At 47.9% G+C, this 25,476-nt stretch overlaps 1 protein-coding gene across 1 annotated transcript; it reads left to right on the top strand.

Moving 5' to 3' along the window:
- The first annotated feature begins 5,110 nt into the window (after nucleotides 1-5,110).
- On the top strand, nucleotides 5,111-24,309 carry LOC127318679 (uncharacterized). The gene is made up of 4 exons (XM_051349151.2): nucleotides 5,111-5,539; nucleotides 7,229-7,260; nucleotides 23,445-24,080; nucleotides 24,301-24,309. Exons 1-4 carry the CDS (start codon nucleotides 5,128-5,130, stop codon nucleotides 24,307-24,309), a joined length of 1,089 nt encoding a protein of 362 aa, XP_051205111.2. The 5' UTR covers nucleotides 5,111-5,127.
- Nucleotides 24,310-25,476: the final 1,167 nt, after the last annotated feature.

Raw genomic sequence — 25,476 nt, 5'->3', positions numbered from 1 at the left:
TTAGGGGCGTCACGAGGGGCCCACACAACAGGGCGGTGCGGCCCCAGCCCTGGCCGCGCGGCCCTGGCGTGGCGTCGCCTCGTGGCCCCACTTCGTATCCCTCTCGGTCTTCTGGAAGCTTCGTGGAAAAATAAGATCCTGGGCGTTGATTTCGTCCAATTCCGAGAATATTTCCTTTGTAGGATTTCTGAAACCAAAAACAGCAGAAAACATCAACTGGCTCTTCGGCATCTTGTCAATAGGTTAGTGCCGGAAAATGCATAAATATGACATAAAGTGTGTATAAAACATGTGAGTATCATCATAAAAGTAGCATTGAACATAAGAAATTATAGATACATTTGAGACGTATCAAGGATCATCTTGGATCGTGATGTGAAATTCATGATCTTAGCTATTGAATACAAAAATGGCTAAGTTCCGCATCAAATTATTATTCTCCTCGGCATCACACCCTCAAACTGTCAGCCAAACGAAAGAGGTCACTAGAAACCGATCTTGACCCTACTACATGTATTGATCAAAAAGAAAAGAAGTTTGGAAGATTGCATCCTCACTATTATTCTACGGTTTTGCTTAATTTTGCCGAGCTCTACGTTTTGGCTTCCGAGTCTCCGAGCCAGGAAATTGTACAATTCGAAAACAACATATAGAAGCTACATTTTGTTAACAAATACACTGTGTAGTTGGCTACACAACATCATAATGTTATGGCTCTAGCTAAACGACATTAATCATACCCGATTTCGTTTCCCATATTTGTATTTTTGTGTAGGTGTAGCATTGTTGAATGAGAAGATACTAGGAAAATTGCCCGTGCGTTGCGACGGGTTTACCTCCCTATTTTTCAGTATATAAATATCGAATTTATTTAAAAGCATGTTATAATTTTTGAAAAAACACCTAAAAATATTGTCCAATTTGAACACATGCCTATCCATGTCACCAAATTCAGGTTTGTCCATCATTTTCTTTTACCAGTGAAACCGCGGGAAAAATCTTACGGTATGTTATGAAATTGTTTGCTAAACTTTAATTCTATTTAAAGAATAACATTTGTGAAATTCCACTTCTTATTTACATACTTGGCTTCAAAACGAATAAATAATTCATATCTAAACCATAGTAAAATCAAAGCCATGGCCAGGAAATAGGCAGAGAGTTCCGACAAATTTGGAAGAACGACGAGACTTGTTGGCGGACAAAGAGTTCCCACAAGGTCGGCAGTGTCAGGATGGAGAAGCAACTCTCTCCACGCTGTGCCGATCATGTTGCTCTTAATTCTAGCTATATGCTCCTTCATCTTGGTGTGTATACAATACGTGGTAGATCTTCATGTGTGATGTGGATGTCAAAAGCGGTTTCATGCTCAGTTTCTCATTGCTCTCGTGTGTATGAGCGTATACAAATCTGAACCTGTTTGACTACGATTAGTTTTTCTTAGTGGAGGCTGCATACATGTTGAGACTTGAGAGTTCAGACTGTTCCCACTGTTGAGAGTTGCATGGAACAAAAATTTCATCGCATGATCCCTGCTCTCCTTCCCCTTGCCTATAACCAAAGTCAGGAGGCCCCCAAATTCAGCCATGCCTACCGTAGCCTTTGACAGTAAAGCTTCCTTGCCTAGCCAATGTCAGCCATCTTTCCTGATAAAATTTCATTTTTGATGCGGTTTTCAAAACCGAATTATGAAATCCAAATAAGCAAACCTGAAATATTGGATAACCTGAACGAAGAGCCAGACTCGTCTCCTTTGCCATACATCTGCAGTGCGTATGGCGCAAAATTTGGTCGCCAGATCTCTATCCGCTCGCTCAAAACAGTAAAGTAGTAAATTATTGTGAGTACTTTTGAGCAAGGATGCGAGTAGTTTTCAGCGCCCCAGGTAGGAGACCAAATAATGCGTCTGTATGAAACTCGCTATTGCTACTGAGCAAGGCCTTCCCATCTGCTTCGTCATTGCAGAAGTCTTAAAAACAGTGAACCTGTACTCCAGCTGCTCCTGCCAGGCAGAATTGAGCTCCGCCTCCAGGGGAGTGGCCGTCCCATGGTGGAACGCCGAGAGGGAGATCGCGATGGCCGGTGCCGGATCGACCAGGCGGAGGCGCGCGAGGACGCAGTTCGTACTGGGTACCGCTTAGACATAGGACGGCGGTGAGGATCTCCTCCTCGTCGGCCTCGTCACAGGGATGGACTCTAGGTAGTCGGCGAAGGTCCGGCAAAAGCCGAGGTGCGCGACGGCCTGGAGCACGCCAAGGGCACCGTGTACGGGGATTCGGGATATGAGATCGTGTACTGACTCCGGATTATTGGTAGGGATTTGGGAAGACACCCTACGAACCGTTTTTTACTTGCCGGTGGCAGGTGCTGTAATTTAGAACAGAATTAGGGTCAATAAAAGACGGACGAACAAGAAGCCTTATTTTTTTTATTATTATTAGGTATAGATAGGAAATATGCCCGTGCGTTGCAACGTGAAAGAAATTTTTTGTATCATGGATAGATGTGCCACCACCGATTCCCCCACCTTTTTCTTTAGCCACACCACCTAGTGCACCTGCGCCAGCGCCAGCAAGGCGTCGTCATCGTAACATAACCTCACTTCGCAAAGGCCTTCGCTTCCTTTAGATCAGGGAGTAGAGTAGAAGATAGATAAATCATTTGGATGTGAATATTTCGATGCTCATTCCATCATCCACTACACCTAACACCGGCGACGTCGAGGCCTTCAACAGATTGACATCAAATTTGACCAACGTTGACATGAAGTTGGTTGAGAGGGTAACTCACAAAAACGTGAAGGAATCTTCCTCACTCCAACGCCGTTAACGCTAAAAATAAATAATCACCTTCGCTCACTAAATAAGCAGTCCGAACAAAATTTCTGCCTCCAATGGTTGGAGCGCAAATATGTCACTTGTTCAAATTATCATTTGAACGAAATTCCGAACATGTGCCATTGAAAATTTGTTCACTTCCACTTCAAATATGTATCTACAAATCTGAAGTATAACACCCAATTATTAAGCTATGCCAAAATTCCATCAGGCTTAATTAACCGTTAAATACTTAAAATTGACATATGGTGAGCACAAATAATTCTGATCCTAATAGAAAAGTGCAGAACAACATGATGCATCTGCCACCGAAAAATTAGGAGATTGAGAGAATAAATTGGTGGCCTTTCTCAGGTGGATGATGCGTAGCCACATTCATGGCAGTGGTTCACATCTCTAGTCTTGCGTTCTCCACAATCTGTAGAAGGTCGTATACTCGTTAAAATATGAAGGATGAGTGGAATTGTTTGTACTGCATAAACAAAGGTAAATCCAGCGAAGGGCGAGTACCAAGGCCACGCACACAATCTCATGCTGTGTTTATATTCGTGCTCAACAGATCGAATAAAAAAATGATCAAACAACTGATTGGCATAAAGGCATTGGACGCGGGTTGAGGCCACCTGCGCGGTCCGTGCAGGACAAATCGTGAGCCATCGGCTAGAGCGAAGTCCAGCGCCGTCAAGCAGCCACGGCGCCGCGGACGTTGCTCAAGATTAGAAGGAGTTGTCGGTCGGCGTTCACCTCGCCGCGGACGTTGCTCGAGATTAGAAGGAGCTGCGGTCGGCGTTCACCTCGCGATGCCCAAGTCGGGTCGACAACCTGTACCTCAAGAATCCAACCTCGCATGCACCCTCCCGGCCTCTTCACCGCCCTTGATGCGCTCCGGGACCGTGGCCTCCAGACCAACACGCTGTCCGGCACGTTCAATGGCAAACGCCTTCGACGCACTCCTGGCCTACTTCTTCGACAGCCTTGCCGGGCCGGCTTTGCCGGAAAAGATGTTCGAATTCAGAAGATTGATTAAGAAATCCTTGAAAAAATGCGTGCACACACTCTAGTCCAAAGTCAGCATATGTTCTTGCTGATAAAGTCCCCAACCCCAATCCTCATCATGATAATTTTGATGTCAGGCAGCAGCAGAGACCACCGCCAAGCCAACCATGTGCCCCAGTCTTCCTTCCAGCTCTGTACCTCCTCGGATCCACATAGTGCAACGTTGTGGATCGAGCACCATCTTCCACGGCTTGTTTTATCAACGCCTCCTGATCTCTGCCTCCTCGCACAGGCTGCTTGCAGATCCTCTGCCGAACTTGCCGCTCTCTATGCAACAAGTTAACTCCCGATTGGATTAGTTCAGCAGCTGCGTGCGATGGACCTGCACGAGGAGCAATGGCGGAGGCACACACTTCCGGACTCTCGAGACTTGGTTGTGCCAACCATTGTCGCCCGCGGGGGTGAAGAAGCAAGTCTCCAGCAAATCAAATCAACATCCTGCGTTAAATCCACGGCGCCTTGCGCAAATCAAGGCGTGGCTCCCGATGGCGGCGCTCCTCGATTTGAGGCGCGGCCGCTTTGGCCAAATCCTGTGATTCTTCGCACCTAGTCGAAGAGTGGCCTTATACGGACGGATTATCGTGGGGAAGGGGAACGAAATCAATCGAGTTTGATAGTTGCACGTCTTAATAGATTCGATAGGATTCGAGTGCGGCACGGCAATACGACATAGAGCATGTTCAGCCTGGATTTCTTCGGGCCTTGGCGCACGGGCGTCACGCGTGTTCTCGCAGGATGAGAACCGAATCGTTTTGTTTCACTTGGCGGTGGCAGCCTCCTGTAATTTCAACTGAAAAACTGGGGTAATAAAAAACGGACCAACAAGAAACCTTATTTTCTTTATTATTAGGTATAGAATGACTACTCCAAACAGTTATTTTAGCTAAGCTTGGGCCCTCTCTGTCGACCAAACTATGCCCTCAAACAGTTCACGAAAGCTTAAAAAGCAAAGCTAAAAACATAAAACATGCCATGATTTCGCTCCTGCGATGGATCGGGATTCCATGACGCCATACTCCCTTTCCCGGCGCGAATAAACCTCTGGATCGCTGCCCTGACATGCGCGGGGGCCCCGGCCAGCCGCACGCAACTTTTCACGGCGCCTAATCATGCGCGCCCCAGCTTGCCATCCCCACTAGCTGTCGCCCATACAAAGCACCACCGTCGCGGGCGCGCCACCATACTGCCAAATGGTGCAAAGCTAGGAGAGAGACAGATAGAACGATAACCAAACATGAACTCCGGCAACAGTGGCAGCCCCCAGTCGTCAAGCGGTGTCGGCGAGGACGAGCTCGACTCCAGATGCGGCGGAAGCGTGGACTCCTCCCCTCTGTCCGCGCTGCTCCGGCTGTCCGCCTCACCGTCGCTCTCCTCGTCCGGCTTCGGCGCCACATTCTACGGGCTTCAGGAACTCGAGGCGTCCACGCCGCTGTCGTCGTTGCCCCAAGTGGTGCATCAGCATCACTGGTCGGCGGCCCTCCCGGCCAGCGACCGAGCCTCGGCATCGTCCTCGTCGTCCCATGGTTTGCCGGTCTCGGCCGACACGGCAACGGCGGCACCCACTCAGCCCGTGCTACCGACGCCGCCGAGGGGGTCTAGGAAGCGGACGCGGGCGTCGCGACGCGCACCAACGACGGTGTTGGCCACTGAGAGCATCTCCACTCGTCTCCCCGACGAGGCCCCCGAACGACCTTTTTTCCATCCGGACGGCGTAATTTGGCCCAGTCGCGTCCCCGGTTCCTCGTTTTCGTCCGGATTTGGGCCTAAATTCATCCGGCGATCCCACGCCATCCCCGGCCCCCCGGGGAGCGCTCGGGGAGTCCGGACGAAAGGAAAGCGCGGGAAACACCGAGGAAACTTCCCGCGCGTCTGGTGGCCCCAACTTGTCGGCGAGAGAAACCGATCGTCGTCCTCATCGCATCGTCTTCCGCGCGCTGTAAAAGCCTGCCGCCGGTTTGCATTCGCCGGCCACGCGGCGAGTTAATGTCGTCGTCTTCCGCGCGCACTAAAGGCTGCCGCCGGTCAGCTCGCCGCGGACGCGTCGCATTCCACGCGTCATTAATGACCTTGACGGACGAGGAACGCGCCGAGCCACGCCACCACCCCGACAACTACACGGCGTGGAACTCGTACTTCCTGCGGCAGTGGGAGCGGGAGCTCGCCTCCTACGACGGCCTGCCGCCTCCGCCTCCGCGCAACAACGCCGCGGGCCGCCGACGTTGGTGGAGCGCGCCGGAAAGGACGCTGGCGAACGTCCTCGCGCACATCGAGGGCGGAAACTTCCCGGTGCTCACAATGCCCCCTCCATCGAGGGCATCGGCGAGCCGCCGCCGGGGAAACGTCTGGCAGCCATGGCGCATGGCTGCCAGTTCGTCGTCTTCCGGATCGGCGCCGAGGTCATCCTTCGCGCCGGTGAAGAGGGAGGAGGCGACGTCGCCTTCGACGCCGGTGCGCGTCAAGAAGGAGCCGGCGTCTCCGCCGCCGACCAGAGGGCGTAGCAGCGGCGCCCTCGTCATCCGCGACCAACCCTCCCAGTCTGGGCGGAAGAGGAAGGCGCCGAAAAAGGAGGACGCCGCGGCCGCCGCCGCAAACAGGCTCGCCGAGGAGGAGGCAAAGCGCGCGGAGGACGCCGCCGTGGCGGAGGCGATCGCCAGGTCGCTCAACGACGTGGTTCCCGCCGACAACGCCCTCCCCGAGGATGCCGCCCTTGTGTGGTCCAGGCAAGACTGGGAGCGCGAGGAGGAGGAGCAGCAGCGGCGGCTGCTGGACCTGGCCGCCGCACGCCGACTCGCCGCCCGCGCTGCTCCAACCGCCGCCGACGACGCCGCGCGCTACCGCCGTCCTGCGACACCTCCATCCGGCGTCGTTGTCCCCGTCGTCGACCTCGAGTCCTCGGACGACGAATGGTACAAGCCATCCCCGGGGTGGGGAGACGCCGGCCAGGGCAGCAGCCGCCAGGCCGCGCCGCCGAAGGTCGAGGACGACGGCTCCGACGACGGCGGCGACGACTACACGGTGTTCTACCGCCGTTTGGGCATGTAGAGCGCCGTGTTTTAAAATTAGCATTTCAATTCCCCTAGCCGAATTCGAAATATAGTCGAATTCGGCCTCTATGTATTAACTCCGCCCGTTTTAGTCTAAATATCATTAAATTTAGTCTATATTCGCCCGAATTTAGCCGAAATTTATCAAGTTTCCGTTTTTCAAAATCGCATCGTCGTCTTCGCCTGGGCACGCGGCTGGGAAACTACTCCTCCCCACGCCAAATCTTCCTCCAATCCGGACGAAAATTTCGCCGGATTTGGGCGTGGGGAGCGCCAACGAGTGGGGATGCTCTGACACCTCCAAATTCCGCGCCATGGTTGTGGTGACCCTGCATACCACTGCATGTTGTAGTATGCCAGTCGTTGATATAACATTCACGAAGTACCATTCCGCAAATATTACATCCCTCAGAGTAGTACAACAGAACATAGCAGGTCCATAACTCATTCATTTATTATTACAACTATCATACACATGTCATCTCGGAGCTCCTCTTGGGTCCTAAGAGGAATACTCCTGGGTTCGAGGCGAACCCAACTTAGCTTACAATATAAGAGTCTTATTAAGTTATACATTTATTTCCTCGAGCAGCTAAATACTAAGAGTTCGGGCTGCTCGGTTACTACTACTACTGGATATCTCTAGGCTTGATCTCCTCCGGAAGCCTCCCCGGATCCGTAGACGATGAGGTAGTCTACGCCTTCTATACCTCCAGAGAGGTCTGGTTCTTCATAGCCGATGATCTTGGCTCCTTCATTGTGGTCGTAGTCCTCCTCAAGACGATTCAGACAATCTAAGCATGGGATTTAAGAGTGGTATGAGTACGAGCGTACTCAACAAGTTCATTATAGATAAGAGGTGTTTAATGCTCTAGCTACAATATTAGACCAGAAAGTCTAATACCAATGCAAGTTTTGATAAACATTTCTTCAAGAGATTGCTTTTATTCCAAAGAGCTATGTCCGTCAGCCTTCACCGGTTTACTAGAACTTCATGGAGCTCCTTTCCGGCCGCGTTCGCAGTTCCTTATCCCGGAACAGGGAGTGACAGGTCACAGTTCTTTACACTCTGCAGAGGTGTGTTGCGTTACCCATAAGAGATCTTAACCTTGGTGCCAACCGGGCAGCTTTCCCGTCCACACTTCCTTCGGTGTGAGGCCCGGTATAAGGTCTAGCCAATCATGTTCCTCCGCTACCTCGAACACCCACCCTTTGTTGCATGCCCCGACCCTGGGTCCTCGCCGGTCCCATTATTCCCATATATTTCAGGGTGGACCCCGACCACGATGACAGTCTGGGATCGAACCAAACTTCTTCGCCGGTAGCTGCAACCCATCATAGACCGCAATACCGTGGGGACTTAGGACTCCCCAGCCTCACCATCTTGCTCCTTCGGGCGACAAGTGTACTACGGACTATGCCGTGGGGACTTAGGACTCCCCAGCCTCACCAGTTTGCCCCCTTGGATTACAAGTGTACTACGGTAGAGCGCATCCGTTGATGAACGAGAGGTGGAAACACTTTTGACTACTCCGTCCCACTCCGGATCTTATGGTTAACACGGATATTACGGCACAAGAATCACTGGCGATATTTGTTGTTTAATCCTAGATGGATATAAATCCGTGCAATGGAACCTCCACCATATCAACACAATCCATGTTTCCATTGCCCACCACATAGTCATATTCATAGTTATGAAAGTAGTGGTTTTGATTTTTATGCAATAGTGATAACCATAATACTTTTGCAAGTAATTTGATAGAAATACTCAAATGACATGAGCAAGTGATGAACTTGCCTGAACACTGCAAAGTTTTGCAGTTGGAAGGTGTGGACTGACCCTTGTCCTTTGTCTCTGAAAAATAGCATCATTGTCCGATAAGGGCAATGGTTAAAGAAGCAATTATGCATGATTCCAGTTTTAGGGTTGGTTCCCCCCTTCCGATGTCGTTGTTATTTTATGAGAGGTTAATACTAAGATAGATTTGGAGATACTCTGTTTAGGGTAAATACAACCTTGAAATATTGTCAAGGTGTTTTGAAAGTCCAATTGCATTAATGGACTTATTTTCATTATTGAAAATAATATGTGTGGTTTAAATCATTATTTAAATCCTCAAAATAGGACTTATTCTTAGTTGTCTTCAAAAATTCTCTTTGATATTTTATTTAAATAGAGAATTTTATGCTGATCCTTTTTCATATTTTTAATTTATTTTTAAGAGCTTTTATCAATTTTCTATTGAATTTCAAAGTTTCATGATTTTATTGAATTGTGAAAAGTCATTTTTGCCCCTGGGCCCACCTGTCAGGGTGGCCCAGTGGGTTGGGCTGAACCAGCTCGGGTCCAACCGACCCGAGCGGTCGCTCTCTCGCCCACCACCTCGCGCCCATGTCCTAACCCTAATCTCTCTCTCGCTCTGGCGACCAGAGTCGCCTCCGCCGTCGCCGATTTATCCCCGCCGTCTCAGACCGTCGCCGGCGACGAGATGTTGTGGATCTGGGTCGCCGTTCGACGGTGAACCAGATGGTCCGCGCCGATCTGTCGCGGGCGTCGCCGTTCGCTCGCCATCGACGTTCCAGTGCGCCAGGTCGTTGGCGTCCGCCGCCGCCGTGCGTTGGAGAGGCCGTGGCCCTTCCTCCAGGCGCCTCCCCTGCGCGTGGTGCAGCGCTAGGGTGCGGTGGTGGTCGCCAGGCTTGGCTTGGCCGGGCCTGGTGCCGCCGTGCTCCGGCGCGCGCCGCCTTGGCTGCCATGACCCCGTTGACCACCTCCTCCCTGGTGAGTTCCTCTCCTTCCCTTCTACTTCTTCTTCCTCACCTCTTCTTCGTCTAGCTTGACCATGGCCTGCTTGTCCTCGTGGAGGTTCTGACCGTGCTAGCTGCTGCTCTGTTGCGCCTAGCTTGCTGTGTGGCGTGTGCTGCTGCTGCTTGTGCTACTGCCATGAATCTGTGCAAGATTTCTTATTCTCAGTGCCTGCCTATGCTTGCCATTCTTGCTTGATTCTAGCTCTGTGCCTCTGTTCATGTTATTATGCTTGCCAGACACTCAAGTGTGTTCATTTATATTGCCCTGGCCTGATGATAGTGTGTCATTCTTGTAATTTTGCAAGTGCCAGAGCCATTGTGTGCTATTTCTTGTGCTCAAATTCATGATTATGCTCAATTTAGCATTACTGTTGGCTTATCAGTGTTATTCAGTGATGAATTGATATGTGATTTGCTTGTGTAATATGATCCAGTGGTTCATCAAGCATTTGTTGTGCTACTGGATACAATCATAAATCATTTATGTGATTATCTGTGAATTCAGTTATGACATGGTTGGATTTCTTCAGTATCTGGTTATATCCTATTGCTGTACTTGGATGAGGCAATCTGTAGCAAGAGCTAGTGGTGCTCTGTTGATCAATTGATCAGTAATTGCTTGTGAGAAATTGTGTGCTCCTCTATGTGACTAACTGGTGCTCATCTAGTGCTATGTGTGCATCATACAGGCTTGGCCTGTGTGTGCTGGTGCTTGCCCAAGCATCAGTGGATGCTTGTAATGATCCATTGGATCATCTGCAAGGCTCTGTGCATTAGTTGCTTGTCTGTTTCATTTATCTGTTTATTTTGCCTTGCTAAATGGATGAATGATGTGAACTGTGACACAGTGATGATCATTTAAATTGAATTAGCTAGGGCTAGTTGGATGACAACCACTGGTTGGTACCCTAGCCCTCTACTGAATCCAAATGGATGATGATGTGGTGGTTTTATGTGTTGGCTTGGGTTGAGGTGACCCTGGCAGCACTATGATGCTGTCAAGAGTAGCTCCCCACTCTGTGGCTGTTGTTATGACTCTCTCATGCTATCTGGTTGATCCATGTCTGGATTACCAATAGCTTTTGATGTTGAAAACAAATTAGACAATTAGATGTCTATAATCTGATGGTGTAACTAGTTTGTGTGGTGCTAGGTGAGTTTGGATGGCTAGTTAGGGATTAAATCCATGTTGGATTTCTCTGGTAGTGTCACCATTCTGACACACCAATGTTCCCTTGGTGAATTCCTTCTGGCTAATCTTCAGTTTGCTTGCACCAAATGGCTTAGTAGCCAGATGATGATGAAAACAGGGTTTCATACCCACTTTGCTTCTGTGATGCAAGTGTATGCTTATTTATGAGCAAAACAGGGTTTTGCTCAGGTTGATCTTGTTTATACCTCACTCCAGCTCCTAGATGGTTTGTTGGTGTAGAGGATTGCTTCAGTGCTTTGTGAATTGCTTCACCTGCTCCTCCTAGCAAGCCTGTGGTGCTTAATTTGATGTTGTGATGGTTTTGGACAGGTTGAACAGCAGTGCTGTTCTTCCTGTTCTTTGTGTTCTTGATTTCTGGTGACTTACCAGTGAAGCCTGTCGATGAACAGCAAGCTCTGGCGGTGGAAAAGGTTTTATATGATCCTTTGATGGCCCTCTTGGTCGACAGCTAGGCCTGGCACCATTTTGGTGACTCCCCTGGCTGTTGTGTGCTGTTGTGCATGCACATAGCCAGGTGAGCTGCCTGGTTGTGTGTGTGTGCAAGTGCTGTGCACTTGGACTTGATCCTATCTATGGCATGGCTCTGCTCGGCAGAGACTTGAGCATATCCACTTAATTTAATTGTTTGCTAACCTGCCAAGTGGTGTTTGATTGTTTGTGTATGTGTGCAGGTACCCAGTGCTGATCAGGATGAATTCAAGATCATCAAGATCATAGAATTCATGAAAATCACAATGTAGTTTAGGTTATTTAGATAACTTGTAATTTTCCTTTTTTCTTTTTCTATTTATTTAATTCTTGTAATGTGTTGTAATTTCATAATTCAAATCTGAATATTGTAAAGACAATGTATTATGTGTGTGATGATCAATAAAGCTCAAGTTTTCCTTATTGAGCTTAATGTAATTGTTGTATTACTCATATTATTGCTTAATGGTAATTGTTTGTGAAATTATCTCAAATTTTAATTATGTGATGATTATTTAATGTTTGAATTTGAAATTCAAATTCAAATTTGGTTTGAATTCATTCAAACAACTTAACTTATAATTCAATCATGCAACTTAAGATTTTGATGAAATATCACTTCTCTCTTCTCAAAACCCTAATCTAGATAAGTAGGAACCAGTTCATCGCACTCTCGAAACCCTAACCCTTTAAGGTGTCGAGAGAGAAACATGTTCCCCTTCGATGCAGTTTTGTTTTAAAAACGCGAAATTTCCCCGTAAATTACAATGCCATGCACATCCCTTTCTAAAATCTACCCCTCGATCGTCTCTAAACCTGGGACATTACAGCCTTTCCCCCTTAAAGAAAACTTCGTCCCGAAGTTGTGGTTGTAATACCTGAAGAGTTCGGGGTATGTTTTCCTCAGGTCTTCCTCCTTTTCCCAGGTAGCTTCCCTCTCGGGATGGTGCTTCCATTGTATCTTGCAGTATTTTATGGCTCGATTCCTGAGTTGTTTCCAGTTCTCCTCGAGAATCCTCGCTAGCTTCTCGATGTAAGTCAAGTCTGGTTGTAACTCGAGCTCTTCATGTGATACTGGTTCATCGGGGGTCTTCAGACACTTTCGGAGTTGCGACACATGGAATACATTGTGAACCTGAGATAACCTTCCCGGTAATTCCAATTCAAAGGCTAATCCTCGGTTTTGACTCAAAATCTTGAAAGGTCCTATGTATCTAGGACTGAGCTTTCCTTTTACTCCAAACCTCTGGAGTCCTTTCATCGGGCTTACCTTAAGATATACCATGTCTCCAACTCGTGGCTCCCATGTTCTCCTCTTCTGATCGGCATAACTCTTTTGCCGACTTTGGGCTATCTTGAGCCTATCTCTGATAATGTCAATGATTTGTTGTTTTTCCTTGACATAATCAGGGTTGAACTCTTTGCTTGCTCCGGCTTCATACCAACATATCGGTGATCTACACTTTCTTCCATACAGAGCTTCAAATGGTGCCATCTTGATGCTGCTTTGGTAACTATTGTTATATGAAAACTCTGCTAGTGGTAAGTGCTCCTCCCATGATCCTCCGAAGTCTAGGGCACAAGCCCTAAGCATATCCTCTAAGATTTGGTTGGTTCTCTCGGTTTGTCCACCTGTCTGGGGATGATAGGCGGTACTATAGTCCAACTTGGATCCTAAAGCTTCGTGTAGTTGCTTCCAGAATGCTGACGTGAACACGGATCCTCGATCCTACACGATCTTCTTAGGCACTCCATGCTTACTCACGATCTCTTTAATGTAAAGATCGATGAGTTTCTCTCCTTTGTCCTGCCGATTTACCGCTAAGAAGTGTGCGCTCTTCGTCAACCGGTCCACGATTACCCATATCATGTCCTTCTTTTTATTAGTCATGGGTAGTCCGGTGATGAAATCCATCCCTATTTCCTCCCATTTCCATTCTGGAATAGGTAAAGGTTGTAACTTTCCTGCCGGACTCTGGTGTTCAGCCTTCACTCTCTGACAGGTATGGCATTCCGCCACATATTGTGCTATCTCCCTCTTCATATTATTCCACCAGAATAACTCCTTTAGGTCCATGTACATCTTTGTACTACCCGGATGAATGGAGTATGGTGTTTGATGGGCTTCCCGGAGTATTACTTCCTTAATTTCAGCAATATTCGGAACACAAATTCTTTTCTGGAACCATAATGATCCAGATTCTCCTCGGTGAAATTCTGATGGTCTTCCCTCATCTATTCTTCTCATCTCCTCCACGATGAATGGATCGTCCAGCTGACCCATCATGATCTCATTCTTCAGGTTAACATTTAACTCATCGGCTACTTGCAACGCCGATAATCCTTCATGGGCTTCCTTCTCCCAAAGTTGTATTTGGGCTTGACTTATTTCCTTCCTCAACTCTGGTGAGATTTCTTGTTCCACTCCGCTGGTGCTCTTCCTGCTCAGGGCATCTGCTACAACATTGGCCTTTCCTGGAGTGTAATTGATGGTCAAATCATAGTCCTTGATCAGTTCAAGCCATCTTTTCTGTCTCATATTGAGTTCCTTATGAGTGAAGAAGTATTTGAGACTCTTATGATCAGTATAGAGCTCACACTTGGCTCCATAAAGAAAATGTCTCCAAGTTTTGAGTGCAAATACAACTGCTGCTAATTCCAAGTCATGTGTTGGATAATTTACTTCATGAGGTCTGAGTTGCCTCGATCTATAAGATATCACTTTCCGATCTTGCATGAGTACGCAACCCAATCTATGCTTGGATGCGTCACAATACACGGTGTAATCCTTGCCAACTTCCGGAACTGCTAACACCGGTGCCGTGGTGAGTTTCTCTTTTAGAGTTTGAAAACTCTTCTCACACTCCTCTGACCACACGAAAGGTGTGTTCTTTCTTAACAGTTTCGTCATGGGTCCTGCTATCTTGGAGAATCCTTCAATGAATCTCCGATAATATCCTGCCATTCCTAGGAATCCTCGGATTTCCTTGACAGTCTTGGGTGCTTCCCATTCTAAAACTGCTGCTACCTTGCTCGGGTTAACAGCAATTCCATCTTTGCTGATGACATGACCAAGAAATTCCACTTGATCTAGCCAAAATTCACACTTGCTGAATTTGGCATAGAGTTGATGTTCCCTTAGTGTTTGCAACACTAGCCTCAGATGTTCAGCATGTTCGGCCTTGTTCTTGGAATATATCAAGATATCATCGATGAATACGATGACAAACTTGTCTAGATATGGCATGAAAATCTTATTCATGAGATTCATGAATATTGCTGGGGCATTGGTTAATCCAAAAGGCACTACAAGGTATTCATGATGTCCATACCTTGAGACAAAAGCAGTTTTCGGAACGTCCTCCTTCTTGATCTTTATCTGGTGATAACCGGATCTTAGATCAATCTTGGAAAAGACTCCTGCGCCTCTAACTTGATCGAATAGATCTTGTATTCTTGGAAGTGGATACTTGTTCTTGATTGTAACGTTGTTCAGATTCCTATAGTCTCCGCACATCCTTCTTCCTCCATCTCTTTTATCCACGAAGATCACGGGTGATCCCCATGGTGAAACACTTTCTTGTATAAATCCTTTCTGTTCCAAGTCATCCAATTGTTCCTTAAGTTCTTTCAACTCCTTAGGCCCCATCTTGTATGGTGCCTTAGCAAACGGAGCTGTTCCTGGAATTAGGTCGATAGTGAATTCTATCTCCCTATCTGGTGGCATACCAGGTAATTCCGCAGGAAATACATCCTGGAATTCATTCACTACAGGTATATCCTCTAATTTCACTTCCTTCATGCTGTTCAGCTGTAGCTCCACTTCAATCTGTGTATGTTTGTCGCCTTGGTAGATCATTCTACTTCCATCGGGGCTTTTCAATGATACTCTCTTGTTCACACAGTCGATCAATGCTCCATTAGCTTCTAACCAGTTCATACCAAGAATGACATCAATGTCCTTCATCGGTAGAATGAACAGGTCCGCGTCAAATGCGCACTTATTGATCATGATGACTTGTTTTTGTTTAGTATGAGTTACTACTATCGTTCCCCCCGCAGAAAGTATGGTTATGGGTGTGTCTAACTTAGTGCAACTAATCTCATGTTTGATGATGAATTGTTGAGAAATGAATGATGTAGTTGCACCAGTATCAAAAAGTACTTTGCCAGGATGAGTGAGTATCTGGAGCATACCTATCACCGCCTGATCGGAGTTGACCACCTCCTCTAGACTAGTGCAGTTCAGCTTGCCGAAAGGCTTCTTATTCTTCCAGTTCCCTCCGGTGTTTCCTCCTCGGCTTCCTCCTCCTCCTCCAGACTGACCTCCTCCATTCTTCTTATTGGGGCAGTCCTTCATCATGTGCCCCTCCTGACGACACCCGAAGCAAATGATTCTGGGTTTGCGACAGTCTTTCGAAGTATGTCCTTTAATTCCACAAATACGACAAACTATTTGGTTTGCGGTTTGAAATGCTTGATTCTTCCTACTACCGTAGTAGTTGCTGTTGTTGTTGTTGTTGTATCTTGGCTTGAAATTCAAACTGGTATTAGGCTTGTTATTGGAAAACCTCTTAGGCTCAAACTTGGCCTTCTTCCTCTTTTCCTCCTGCAGTTGTTTGAAATCCTCTTCCAGAGTGATGGCAGCATCCACCAACTCTTGGAACTCCGTTGCTCTCATCATACGGAGCTGTACTTTAAACTGGGGACTTAACCCCCTCAGAAACCTCTTCTTCTTTTTGTCCTCGGTGTTGATTTCTTCAACCGCATACCGGGACAGTTTAGAGAATTCCCTGACATAGGTCAGGATGGCCTTGTCCTTCTGCTCGAGACTTTCAAATTCTCGACGCTTCAATTCCATGATACTTTCAGGGACATTGGATTCCCTGAACTTCCTTGCGAATTCCTCCCAGGTAAATACCTTTCCAGCCGGATAAACGGCTACTATATTGTCCCACCATGATGCGGCAGGTCCACACAGCAGGTGGGTAGCATAACGGACCTTCTCTTGGTCGTTACATCCAACGGTATTGAGCTTTCGCTCAGTATCCATAAGCCAATCTTCCGCGTCCATCGGCTCGGGCGCGTATGCGAAAGATATAGGCTTGGTGTTCTGGAAGTCTGCTAAGGTGACTCCCAGATTCTCGGGTCTCTGCACCCGGTTCTGTTGCAGCAGCTCTTGAAATAATTTGTTCTGCTGCTCCAACGTCACACGTTGTCTTTCCTCCACCAGCTGCATGTATCTTTGAGGCCCGAAATTCTCTGCTGCGTCATGGGTGGTGGTGGTGGTGGAAACTGATCTCTGGCTGCTCCCTCAGCCTCTTCCTTTTGTTTTGCTTCGCGCTCCATGCGCTGCACTTCGGTCTCCTCTCCTAACGCTCCCGACATAACCCCCTAGTTCTGCAACACAAGATGATACTCATAATTACTCCATGCGCAAGTTTTCTGAGCTCAACTTTGTGCACAGAACTAGTCACGCAATGGAAATCAAGAAGCAAATCCAAATCATACAAAACATATACCATGTATATACATACTTAAGTGGTCTTATTACAATACTCAAGTCGATGTGAGTATGCAAACTCACTTATTAAAGTATATGTACAAATTTATACAAATATTACATACTATAATACACGTGGTACTTGTGTATTATAGCCTCGCCTCCCTTGGTGGACTCTAGTCGATCTTCACTCCCGGTACATCCCAGGCTTCCATCCGGTCGAACGTGTCGTCCTCCTGATAGACCCTGGAACATAAGGTCTCCCCGTTGGCTGGTAATCCGAATCAGATGATGATCCTAGGGAGAAATCAGTGTTCACAAATTGATCGTTAAGTGCATCATAGTCCACCCATCGGGTGTACTCCCCTGTAGCTCCACCATAGGTGTTTCCAACACTCGTACCCGACTCAACCTGTGTCGGATACCCTCCATCAACTCCTTCATTACTAGGATAACTGCGGATTCTGGGTTGTGGCGTCATCATTCATCTCCCCATCATAATACACAGAAGTACTATGAGTTCCAGTATCAGATCCCCAACGCCAACCCGTGGAATTTTCTATAGGAGTCTCGGAACGCTTATTGTTTCCGGATTCCTCTCCGCCCTCATATCCCCCATAGGAACTACCCAGATAGTTCCCAGGTGTAACAGGTGTAGTTTCACGCTCAAGAGGATCAATACTAATGTAGTCACCAGCTGAGTAAACTGGTGTGTGCACCACATTCTCCATAGGTTCTTTCCCCCTAATCTCCTCCTTGGGTTCAGTAAACTCCTCTAGCATCGTATCAATTGCTCCCGTCAGATGATGGTTCAACTGAAAGAGTAATGATATGAAGTTGCGGCTATTATCCATGTATTTTGCAGCTGCTATGGGTTTGCGTTTTGCATATTTGTAGTGGTTAAGCATGGGATCTTCTTCCTCCTGATTATGAGGAATATGGGAGAATTCGGAACCCATAAGCTCTTTCGTCTTATGTTCCCGAATGTCGGTTATGGCTCTCATAACAGCTATATGGTAGGCCGTGTTGATAGTCCTGGCTTCCCCTGCTGGCATGACTACGCTCATTCCCAGAGATTCGGGAAGTCGCAGTCCTACCCTACCCTTGGCCAATACAGTACCATCATAGTACATGTATTTCTTTACTTGGATCTGGGGATCACACCCAAATTCAAGTAACATGGCTCGTAGAATATCTGCAAGTCCTCCTTCGTATTCACTCAGTGTGGAATCCATCACCTTCACATTTCGTCCGGGACGTGAACTTGCCATGTTGGCTGTAGAAATAGAAAGATTATGAGATTAGTAATAATGCATCATAATAGAGATAATAAAGAATTATCGCACTAAAAGATATGATTGTTGTATTCTCAATTGAATGGACACCATATTTTTAGAGAATTCTTTACTAATCCTATTTGACTCCTAACGTTTGGTCCCATTTACTAGGTTCCAACCTAAGGTCAAAGCTTTTGCTCTGATACCAACTGTGGTGACCCTGCATACCACTGCATGTTGTAGTATGCCAGTCGTTGATATAACATTCATGAAGTACCATTCCGCAAATATTACATCCCTCAGAGTAGTACAACAGAACATAGCAGGTCCATAACTCATTCATTTATTATTACAACTATCATACACATGTCATCTTGGAGCTCCTCTTGGGTCCTAAGAGGAATACTCCTGGGTTCGAGGCGAACCCAAATTAGCTTACAATATAAGAGTCCCATTAAGTTATACATTTATTTCCTCGAGCAGCTAAATACTAAGAGTTCGGGCTGCTCGGTTACTACTACTACTGGATATCTCTAGGCTTGATCTCCTCCGGAAGCCTCCCCGGATCCGTAGACGATGAGGTAGTCTACGCCTTCTATACCTCCAGAGAGGTCTGGTTCTTCATAGCCGATGATCTCGGCTCCTTCATTGTGGTCGTAGTCCTCCTCCAGACGATTCAGACAATCTAAGCATGGGATTTAAGAGTGGTATGAGTACGAGCGTACTCAACAAGTTCATTATAGATAAGAGGTGTTTAATGCTCTAGCTACAATATTAGACCAGAAAGTCTAATACCAATGCAAGTTTTGATAAACATTTCTTCAAAGGATTGCTTTTATTCCAAAGAGCTATGTCCGTCAGCCTTCACCGGTTTACTAGAACTTCATGGAGCTCCTTTCCGGCCGCGTTCGCAGTTCCTTATCCCGGAACAGGGAGTGACAGGTCACAGTTCTTTACACTCTGCAGAGGTGTGTTGCGTTACCCATAAGAGATCTTAACCTTGGTGCCAACCGGGCAGCTTTCCCGTCCACACTTCCTTCGGTGTGAGGCCCGGTATAAGGTCTAGCCAATCATGTTACTCCGCTACCTCGAACACCCACCCTTTGTTGCATGCCCCGACCCTGGGTCCTCGCCGGTCCCATTATTCCCATATATTTCAGGGTGGACCCCGACCACGACGATAGTCTGGGATCGAACCAAACTCCTTCGCCGGTAGCTGCAACCCATCATAGACCGCAATACCGTGGGGACTTAGGACTCCCCAGCCTCACCATCTTGCTCCTTCGGGCGACAAGTGTACTACGGACTATGCCGTGGGGACTTAGGACTCCCCAGCCTCACCAGCTTGCCCCCTTGGATTACAAGTGTACTACGGTAGAGCGCATCCGTTGATGAACGAGAGATGGAAACACTTTTGACTACTCCGTCCCACTCCGGATCTTATGGTTAACACGGATATTACGGCACAAGAATCACTGGCGACATTTGTTGTTTAATCCTAGATGGATATAAATCCGTGCAATGGAACCTCCACCATATCAACACAATCCATGGTTCCATTGCCCACCACATAGTCATATTCATAGTTATGAAAGTAGTGGTTTTGATTTTTATGCAATAGTGATAACCATAATACTTTTGCAAGTAATTTGATAGAAATACTCAAATGACACGAGCAAGTGATGAACTTGCCTGAACACTGCAAAGTTTTGCAGTTGGAAGGTGTGGACTGACCCTTGTCCTTTGTCTCTGAAAAATAGCATCATTGTCCGATAAGGGCAATGGTTAAAGAAGCAATTATGCATGATTCCAGTTTTAGGGTTGGTTCCCCCCTTCCGATGTCGTTGTTATTTTATGAGAGGTTAATACTAAGATAGATTTGGAGATACTCTGTTTAGGGTAAATACAACCTTGAAATATTGTCAAGGTGTTTTGAAAGTCCAATTGCATTAATGGACTTATTTTCATTATTGAAAATAATATGTGTGGTTTAAATCATTATTTAAATCCTCAAAATAGGACTTATTCTTAGTTGTCTTCAAAAATTCTCTTTGATATTTTATTTAAATAGAGAATTTTATGCTGATCCTTTTTCATATTTTTAATTTATTTTTAAGAGCTTTTATCAATTTTCTATTGAATTTCAAAGTTTCATGATTTTATTGAATTGTGAAAAGTCATTTTTGCCCCTGGGCCCACCTGTCAGGGTGGCCCAGTGGGTTGGGCCAAACCAGCTCGGGTCCAACCGACCCGAGCGGTCTCTCTCTCGCCCACCACCTCGCGCCCGTGTCCTAACCCTAATCTCTCTCTCGCTCTGGCGACCAGAGTCGCCTCCGCCGACGCCGATTTATCCCCGCCGTCTCAGACCGTCGCCGGCGACGAGATGCTGTGGATCTGGGTCGCCGTTCGACGGTGAACCATATGGTCCGCGCCGATCTGTCGCGGGCGTCGCCGTTCGCTCGCCATCGATGTTCCAGTGCGCCAGGTCGTTAGCGTCCGCCGCCGCCGTGCGTTGGAGAGGCCGTGGCCCTTCCTCCAGGCGCCTCCCCTGCGCGTGGTGCAGCGCTAGGGTGCGGTGGTGGTCGCCAGGCTTGGCTTAGCCGGGCCTGGTTCCGCCGTGCTCCGGCGCGCGCCGCCTTGGCCGCCATGACCCCGTCGACCACCTCCTCCCTGGTGAGTTCCTCTCCTTCCCTTCTACTTCCTATTCCTCACCTCTTCTTCGTCTAGCTTGACCATGGCCTGCTTGTCCTCATGGAGGTTCTGACCGTGCTAGCTGCTGCTCTGTTGCGCCTAGCTTGCTGTGTGGCGTGTGCTGCTGCTGCTTGTGCTACTGCCATGAATCTGTGCAAGATTTCTTATTCTCAGTGCCTGCCTATGCTTGCCATTCTTGCTTGATTCTAGCTCTGTGCCTCTATTCATGTTATTATGCTTGCCAGACACTCAAGTGTGTTCATTTATATTGCCCTGGCCTGATGACAGTGTGTCATTCTTGCAATTTTGCAAGTGCCAGAGCCATTGTGTGCTATTTCTTGTGCTCAAATTCATGATTATGCTCAATTTAGCATTACTGTTGGCTTATCAGTGTTATTCAGTGATGAATTGATATGTGATTTGCTTGTGTAATATGATCCAGTGGTTCATCAAGCATTTGTTGTGCTACTGGATACAATCATAAATCATTTATGTGATTATCTGTGAATTCAGTTATGACATGGTTGGATTTCTTGATGTCTGGTTATATCCTATTCTTTGTACTTGGATGAGGCAATCTGTAGCAAGAGCTAGTGGTGCTCTGTTGATCAATTGATCGGTAATTGCTTGTGAGAAATTGTGTGCTCCTCTCGTGACTAAGCGGAGCACATCTAGTGCTATGTGTGCATCATACGGGCTTGGCCTTTGTGTGTCTTTGGTGCTTGCCCAAGCATCGGTGGATGCTTGTAATGATCCATTGGATCATCTGCAAAGGCTCTGTGCATTAGTTGCTTGTCTGTTTCATTTATCTGTTTATTTTGCCTTGCTAAATGGATGAATGATGTGGCTGTGACACGTTGATGATCATTTAAATTGAATTAGCTAGGGCTAGTTGGATGACAACCACTTTGGTTGGTACCCTAGCCCTCTACTGAATCCAAATGGATGATGATGTGGTGGTTTTATGTGTTGGCTTGGGTTGAGGTGACCCTGGCAGCACTATGATCTTGTCAGAGTAGCTCCCACTCTGTGGCTGTTGTTATGACTCTCTCATGCTATCTGGTTGATCCATGTCCTGGATTACCAATAGCTTTTGATGTTGAAAACAAATTAGACAATTAGATGTCTATAATGCGATGGTGTAACTAGCGGTGTGGTGCTAGGTGAGTTTGGATGGCTAGTTAGGGATTAAATCCATGTTGGATTTCTCTGGTAGTGTCACCATTCTGACACACCAATGTTCCCTTGGTGAATTCCTTCTGCTAATCTTCAGTTTGCTTGCACCAAAATGGCTTAGTAGCCAGATGATGATGAAAACAGGGTTTCAAACCCACTTTGCTTCTGTGATGCACGTGTATGCTTAGTTATGAGCAAAACAGGGTTTTGCTCAGGTTGATCGTGTTTATACCTCACTCCAGCTCCTCGAGGGGTGGTTGGTGTAGAGGCTTGCTTCGGTGCTTTGTGAATTGCTTCACCTGCTCCTCCTAAAGCTTTGTGGTGCTTAATTTGATCTTTGTGATGGTTTTGGACAGGTTGAGCAGCAGTCTTTGTTCTTCTGTTCTTTGTGTTCTTGATTTACGGTGACTTACCGGTGAAGCACTGTCGATGAACAGCAAGCTACGGCGGTGGAAAAGGTTTTATATGATCCTTTGATGGCCCTCTTGGTCGGACTTAGGCACGGCACCATTTTGGTGACTCCCTGGCTGTTGTGTCTTTGTTGTGCATGCACATAGCCAGGTGAGCTGCCTGGTTGTGTGTGTGTGCAAGTGATGTGCACTTGGACTTGATCCTATCTATGGCATGGCTCTGCTCGGCAGAGACTTGAGCATATCCACTTAATTTAATTGTTTGCTAACCTGCCAAGTGGCTTTGCCACTTGGCTTAATGTTTGATTGTTTGTGTATGTGTGCAGGTACCCAGTGCTGATCAGGATGAATTCAAGATCATCAAGATCATAGAATTCATGAAAATCACAATGTAGTTTAGGTTATTTAGATAACTTGTAATTTTCCTTTTTTCTTTTTCTATTTATTTAATTCTTGTAATGTGTTGTAATTTCATAATTCAAATCTGAATATTGTAAAGACAATGTATTATGTGTGTGATGATCAATAAAGCTCAAGTTTTCCTTATTGAGCTTAATGTAATTGTTGTATTACTCATATTATTGCTTAATGGTAATTGTTTGTGAAATTATCTCAAATTTGAATTATGTGATGATTACTTAATGTTTGAATTTGAAATTCAAATTCAAATTTGGTTTGAATTCATTCAAACAACTTAACTTATAATTCAATCATGCAACTTAAGATTTTGATGAAATATCACTTCTCTCTTCTCAAAACCCTAATCTAGATAAGTAGGAACCAGTTCATCGCACTCTCGAAACCCTAACCCTGTAAGGTGTCGAGAGAGAAACCTGTTCCCCTTCGATGCAGTTTTGTTTTAAAAACGCGAAATTTCCCCGTAAATTACAATGCCATGCATATCCCTTTCTAAAATCTACCCCTCGATCGTCTCTAAACCTGGGACATTACAATGGTTCAGGAATTCACCGGCATCCCCTCACCTCCCTTCGCCGGCTCGCCAGTCCGCTCCCGCTTCGACCAACTACTATTGCCCTCGCATTCCTCCCTCCGCTCACCTGCCGCCGCGTCGTTCCCCCCCTATTACCACCTCCGCTCCTTCGCGCAAAAGCACCAGCGCGCACCTTTCCCGTCCTTCCCCTTGCCCTCCACGTTCTCGCCGGCGCAGTCCAGCATTGGAACTGCGCCTCCAACCGCCTGCTCAAGAACCACGGCCATCGTATCCGGCGACAGCTACCGGTACCACCTACTCGCGCCGGATCCCCCGCCCGTGGGACGGGTTCGCTCCATCCAGAGCCCCATTGGCCTGCAGCTCGGCGGAGGCGCCATGCACCCAATGTTGGATCCAGCGGGCCGTGGCTTAGTTCTGTCCGTGCCGTCGCAGAGGCTGAAGGATCCGGACGGCTTTCTTGGCATCACGCCTGGCTTTCTGGGTTCCGAGGGGGACGCACTTGCGGTCCAAGTGTCGAACCCTCATTACCGTGACAATTATTGCCACAGCGAAGACCAGCTGTCAGGCCTGGTCGTGAGCGGCGCCTGCACGACGACCTACTCACCCGTCGCGGCAAGGCCCCACCCCTACTCGAGCACAATGCGGGTTCTACTTCGGGCGGCGTTGCCGCGATCACCACGACAGCAAGGGCAACGGCGGCCATGCGAACACAAGGCGTGGACGCGAGGATATGCACATCGGATTACGCTAAATTACAGTAGTCTCTTTGCAGGTACACAACGGATCAGTAGACCCCATTTGTAATTCAACACCCAATTTTATTCCTAGTTTTCATACTTTGATCTCTCTACTTTGTTCAGTGCAGAAAGTATAGAGAAATAGTAATGTGGATCCCTCCAATACTCGACCTGAAACCCTAGCCCCCAAACTCACGCCCCCTCCGTGTCCATCCGCTGCCGCCGCCGGCGGGCCCCGCCACCGAAGGTGGTGGGGGGGTTTCTCTCCCGCGCGGCGCTGATGGCTGGATCTGCCGGCGGCGGGCTGACCGGCACGTGGAGGCCGGGGCGGCGGCCCCGGGCGAACCGACGACGCTTCGGTGGCGGAAGCTCGGGTGGTGGCCGCGGTGATGTGCTGCGGCGCGTCCCCGTGGATGGTGGCTGACAACTTCGGCCACGGGGGTGGTGTCGCTGTCGGCTGGCCCAAGGAGCCTCCTTCGTGGCGGATCTGGAGCTCCAAGCTTCAAACTGCGTCGTGCCAGGCCGGCGGTGCGGCGGCTGCGGCATCGTCGGTTGGAGAGGTGGTGGCTTGGGTGGCTGTGCTGCTGGCCCAGATCGATCCATCTTGGAGCCGTTGGGGCTTGGCAGCGGCATGGAGGCGGTGTTGTGACGCTCCTGGTTGTGGATGTGCGGTTGCAGTTCGCCGCCTGGCAGCTCGGGTGGTTCGAGGTGAAGATCCTGGGAGAAATCCTTGTCCGGGCTTTGGTCCGGACTGGCGACGGCGACACCTGTGGGTGCCACTGACTTTCTTGGAAGCGTCATTCAGGGCTCCTCTTGTCACCTCGGTGTTTTGCCTCCGGAGGGAAACCTCAGATCCTTGGGATCAGACGATCTCTCTGTTGAGGGCATCATCTCGGAGTGGGCTTCGTCTTGGGGACTCGAGGATGGATGGTTGATGAGTGGCATCGCTTGGGGTGCTACGGACAGTTTGGCAACGATGAGACGTCAAGCAGAGTTTGGGTCACGGCCTGGGCTTCGATAGTCGGTTACCGGCGTGTCCGATGGGTCTTCTCGTGCTTCGCTGTGGAGCTGTGGAGTCGGAGGTGCGGTGGGTGTGTGCCCCTGCGGCAATGATGACCAGCAACCGGTGGTGTGGAGGACGATTCGGTCGGTGAAAGCCCAGCATAGTTCTCTTGTGATGCTCGATGGTCATGTCGGAGCTGTCTCTCGTTGGCATGTGTGGCCAACTGTTGGCATTTGGCCAGGTCGGTTGGGGGTTTGTGCCCAATATTGTCGTGTCCCATGACGATGTTGGTGCATTTATA

The sequence above is a fragment of the Lolium perenne genome, chromosome 7 (genome assembly GCF_019359855.2).
Source record: "Lolium perenne isolate Kyuss_39 chromosome 7, Kyuss_2.0, whole genome shotgun sequence".
Classification (NCBI taxonomy): Eukaryota; Viridiplantae; Streptophyta; class Magnoliopsida; order Poales; family Poaceae; genus Lolium; species Lolium perenne.
This window is presented reverse-complemented; position numbering and strand designations above follow the sequence as displayed.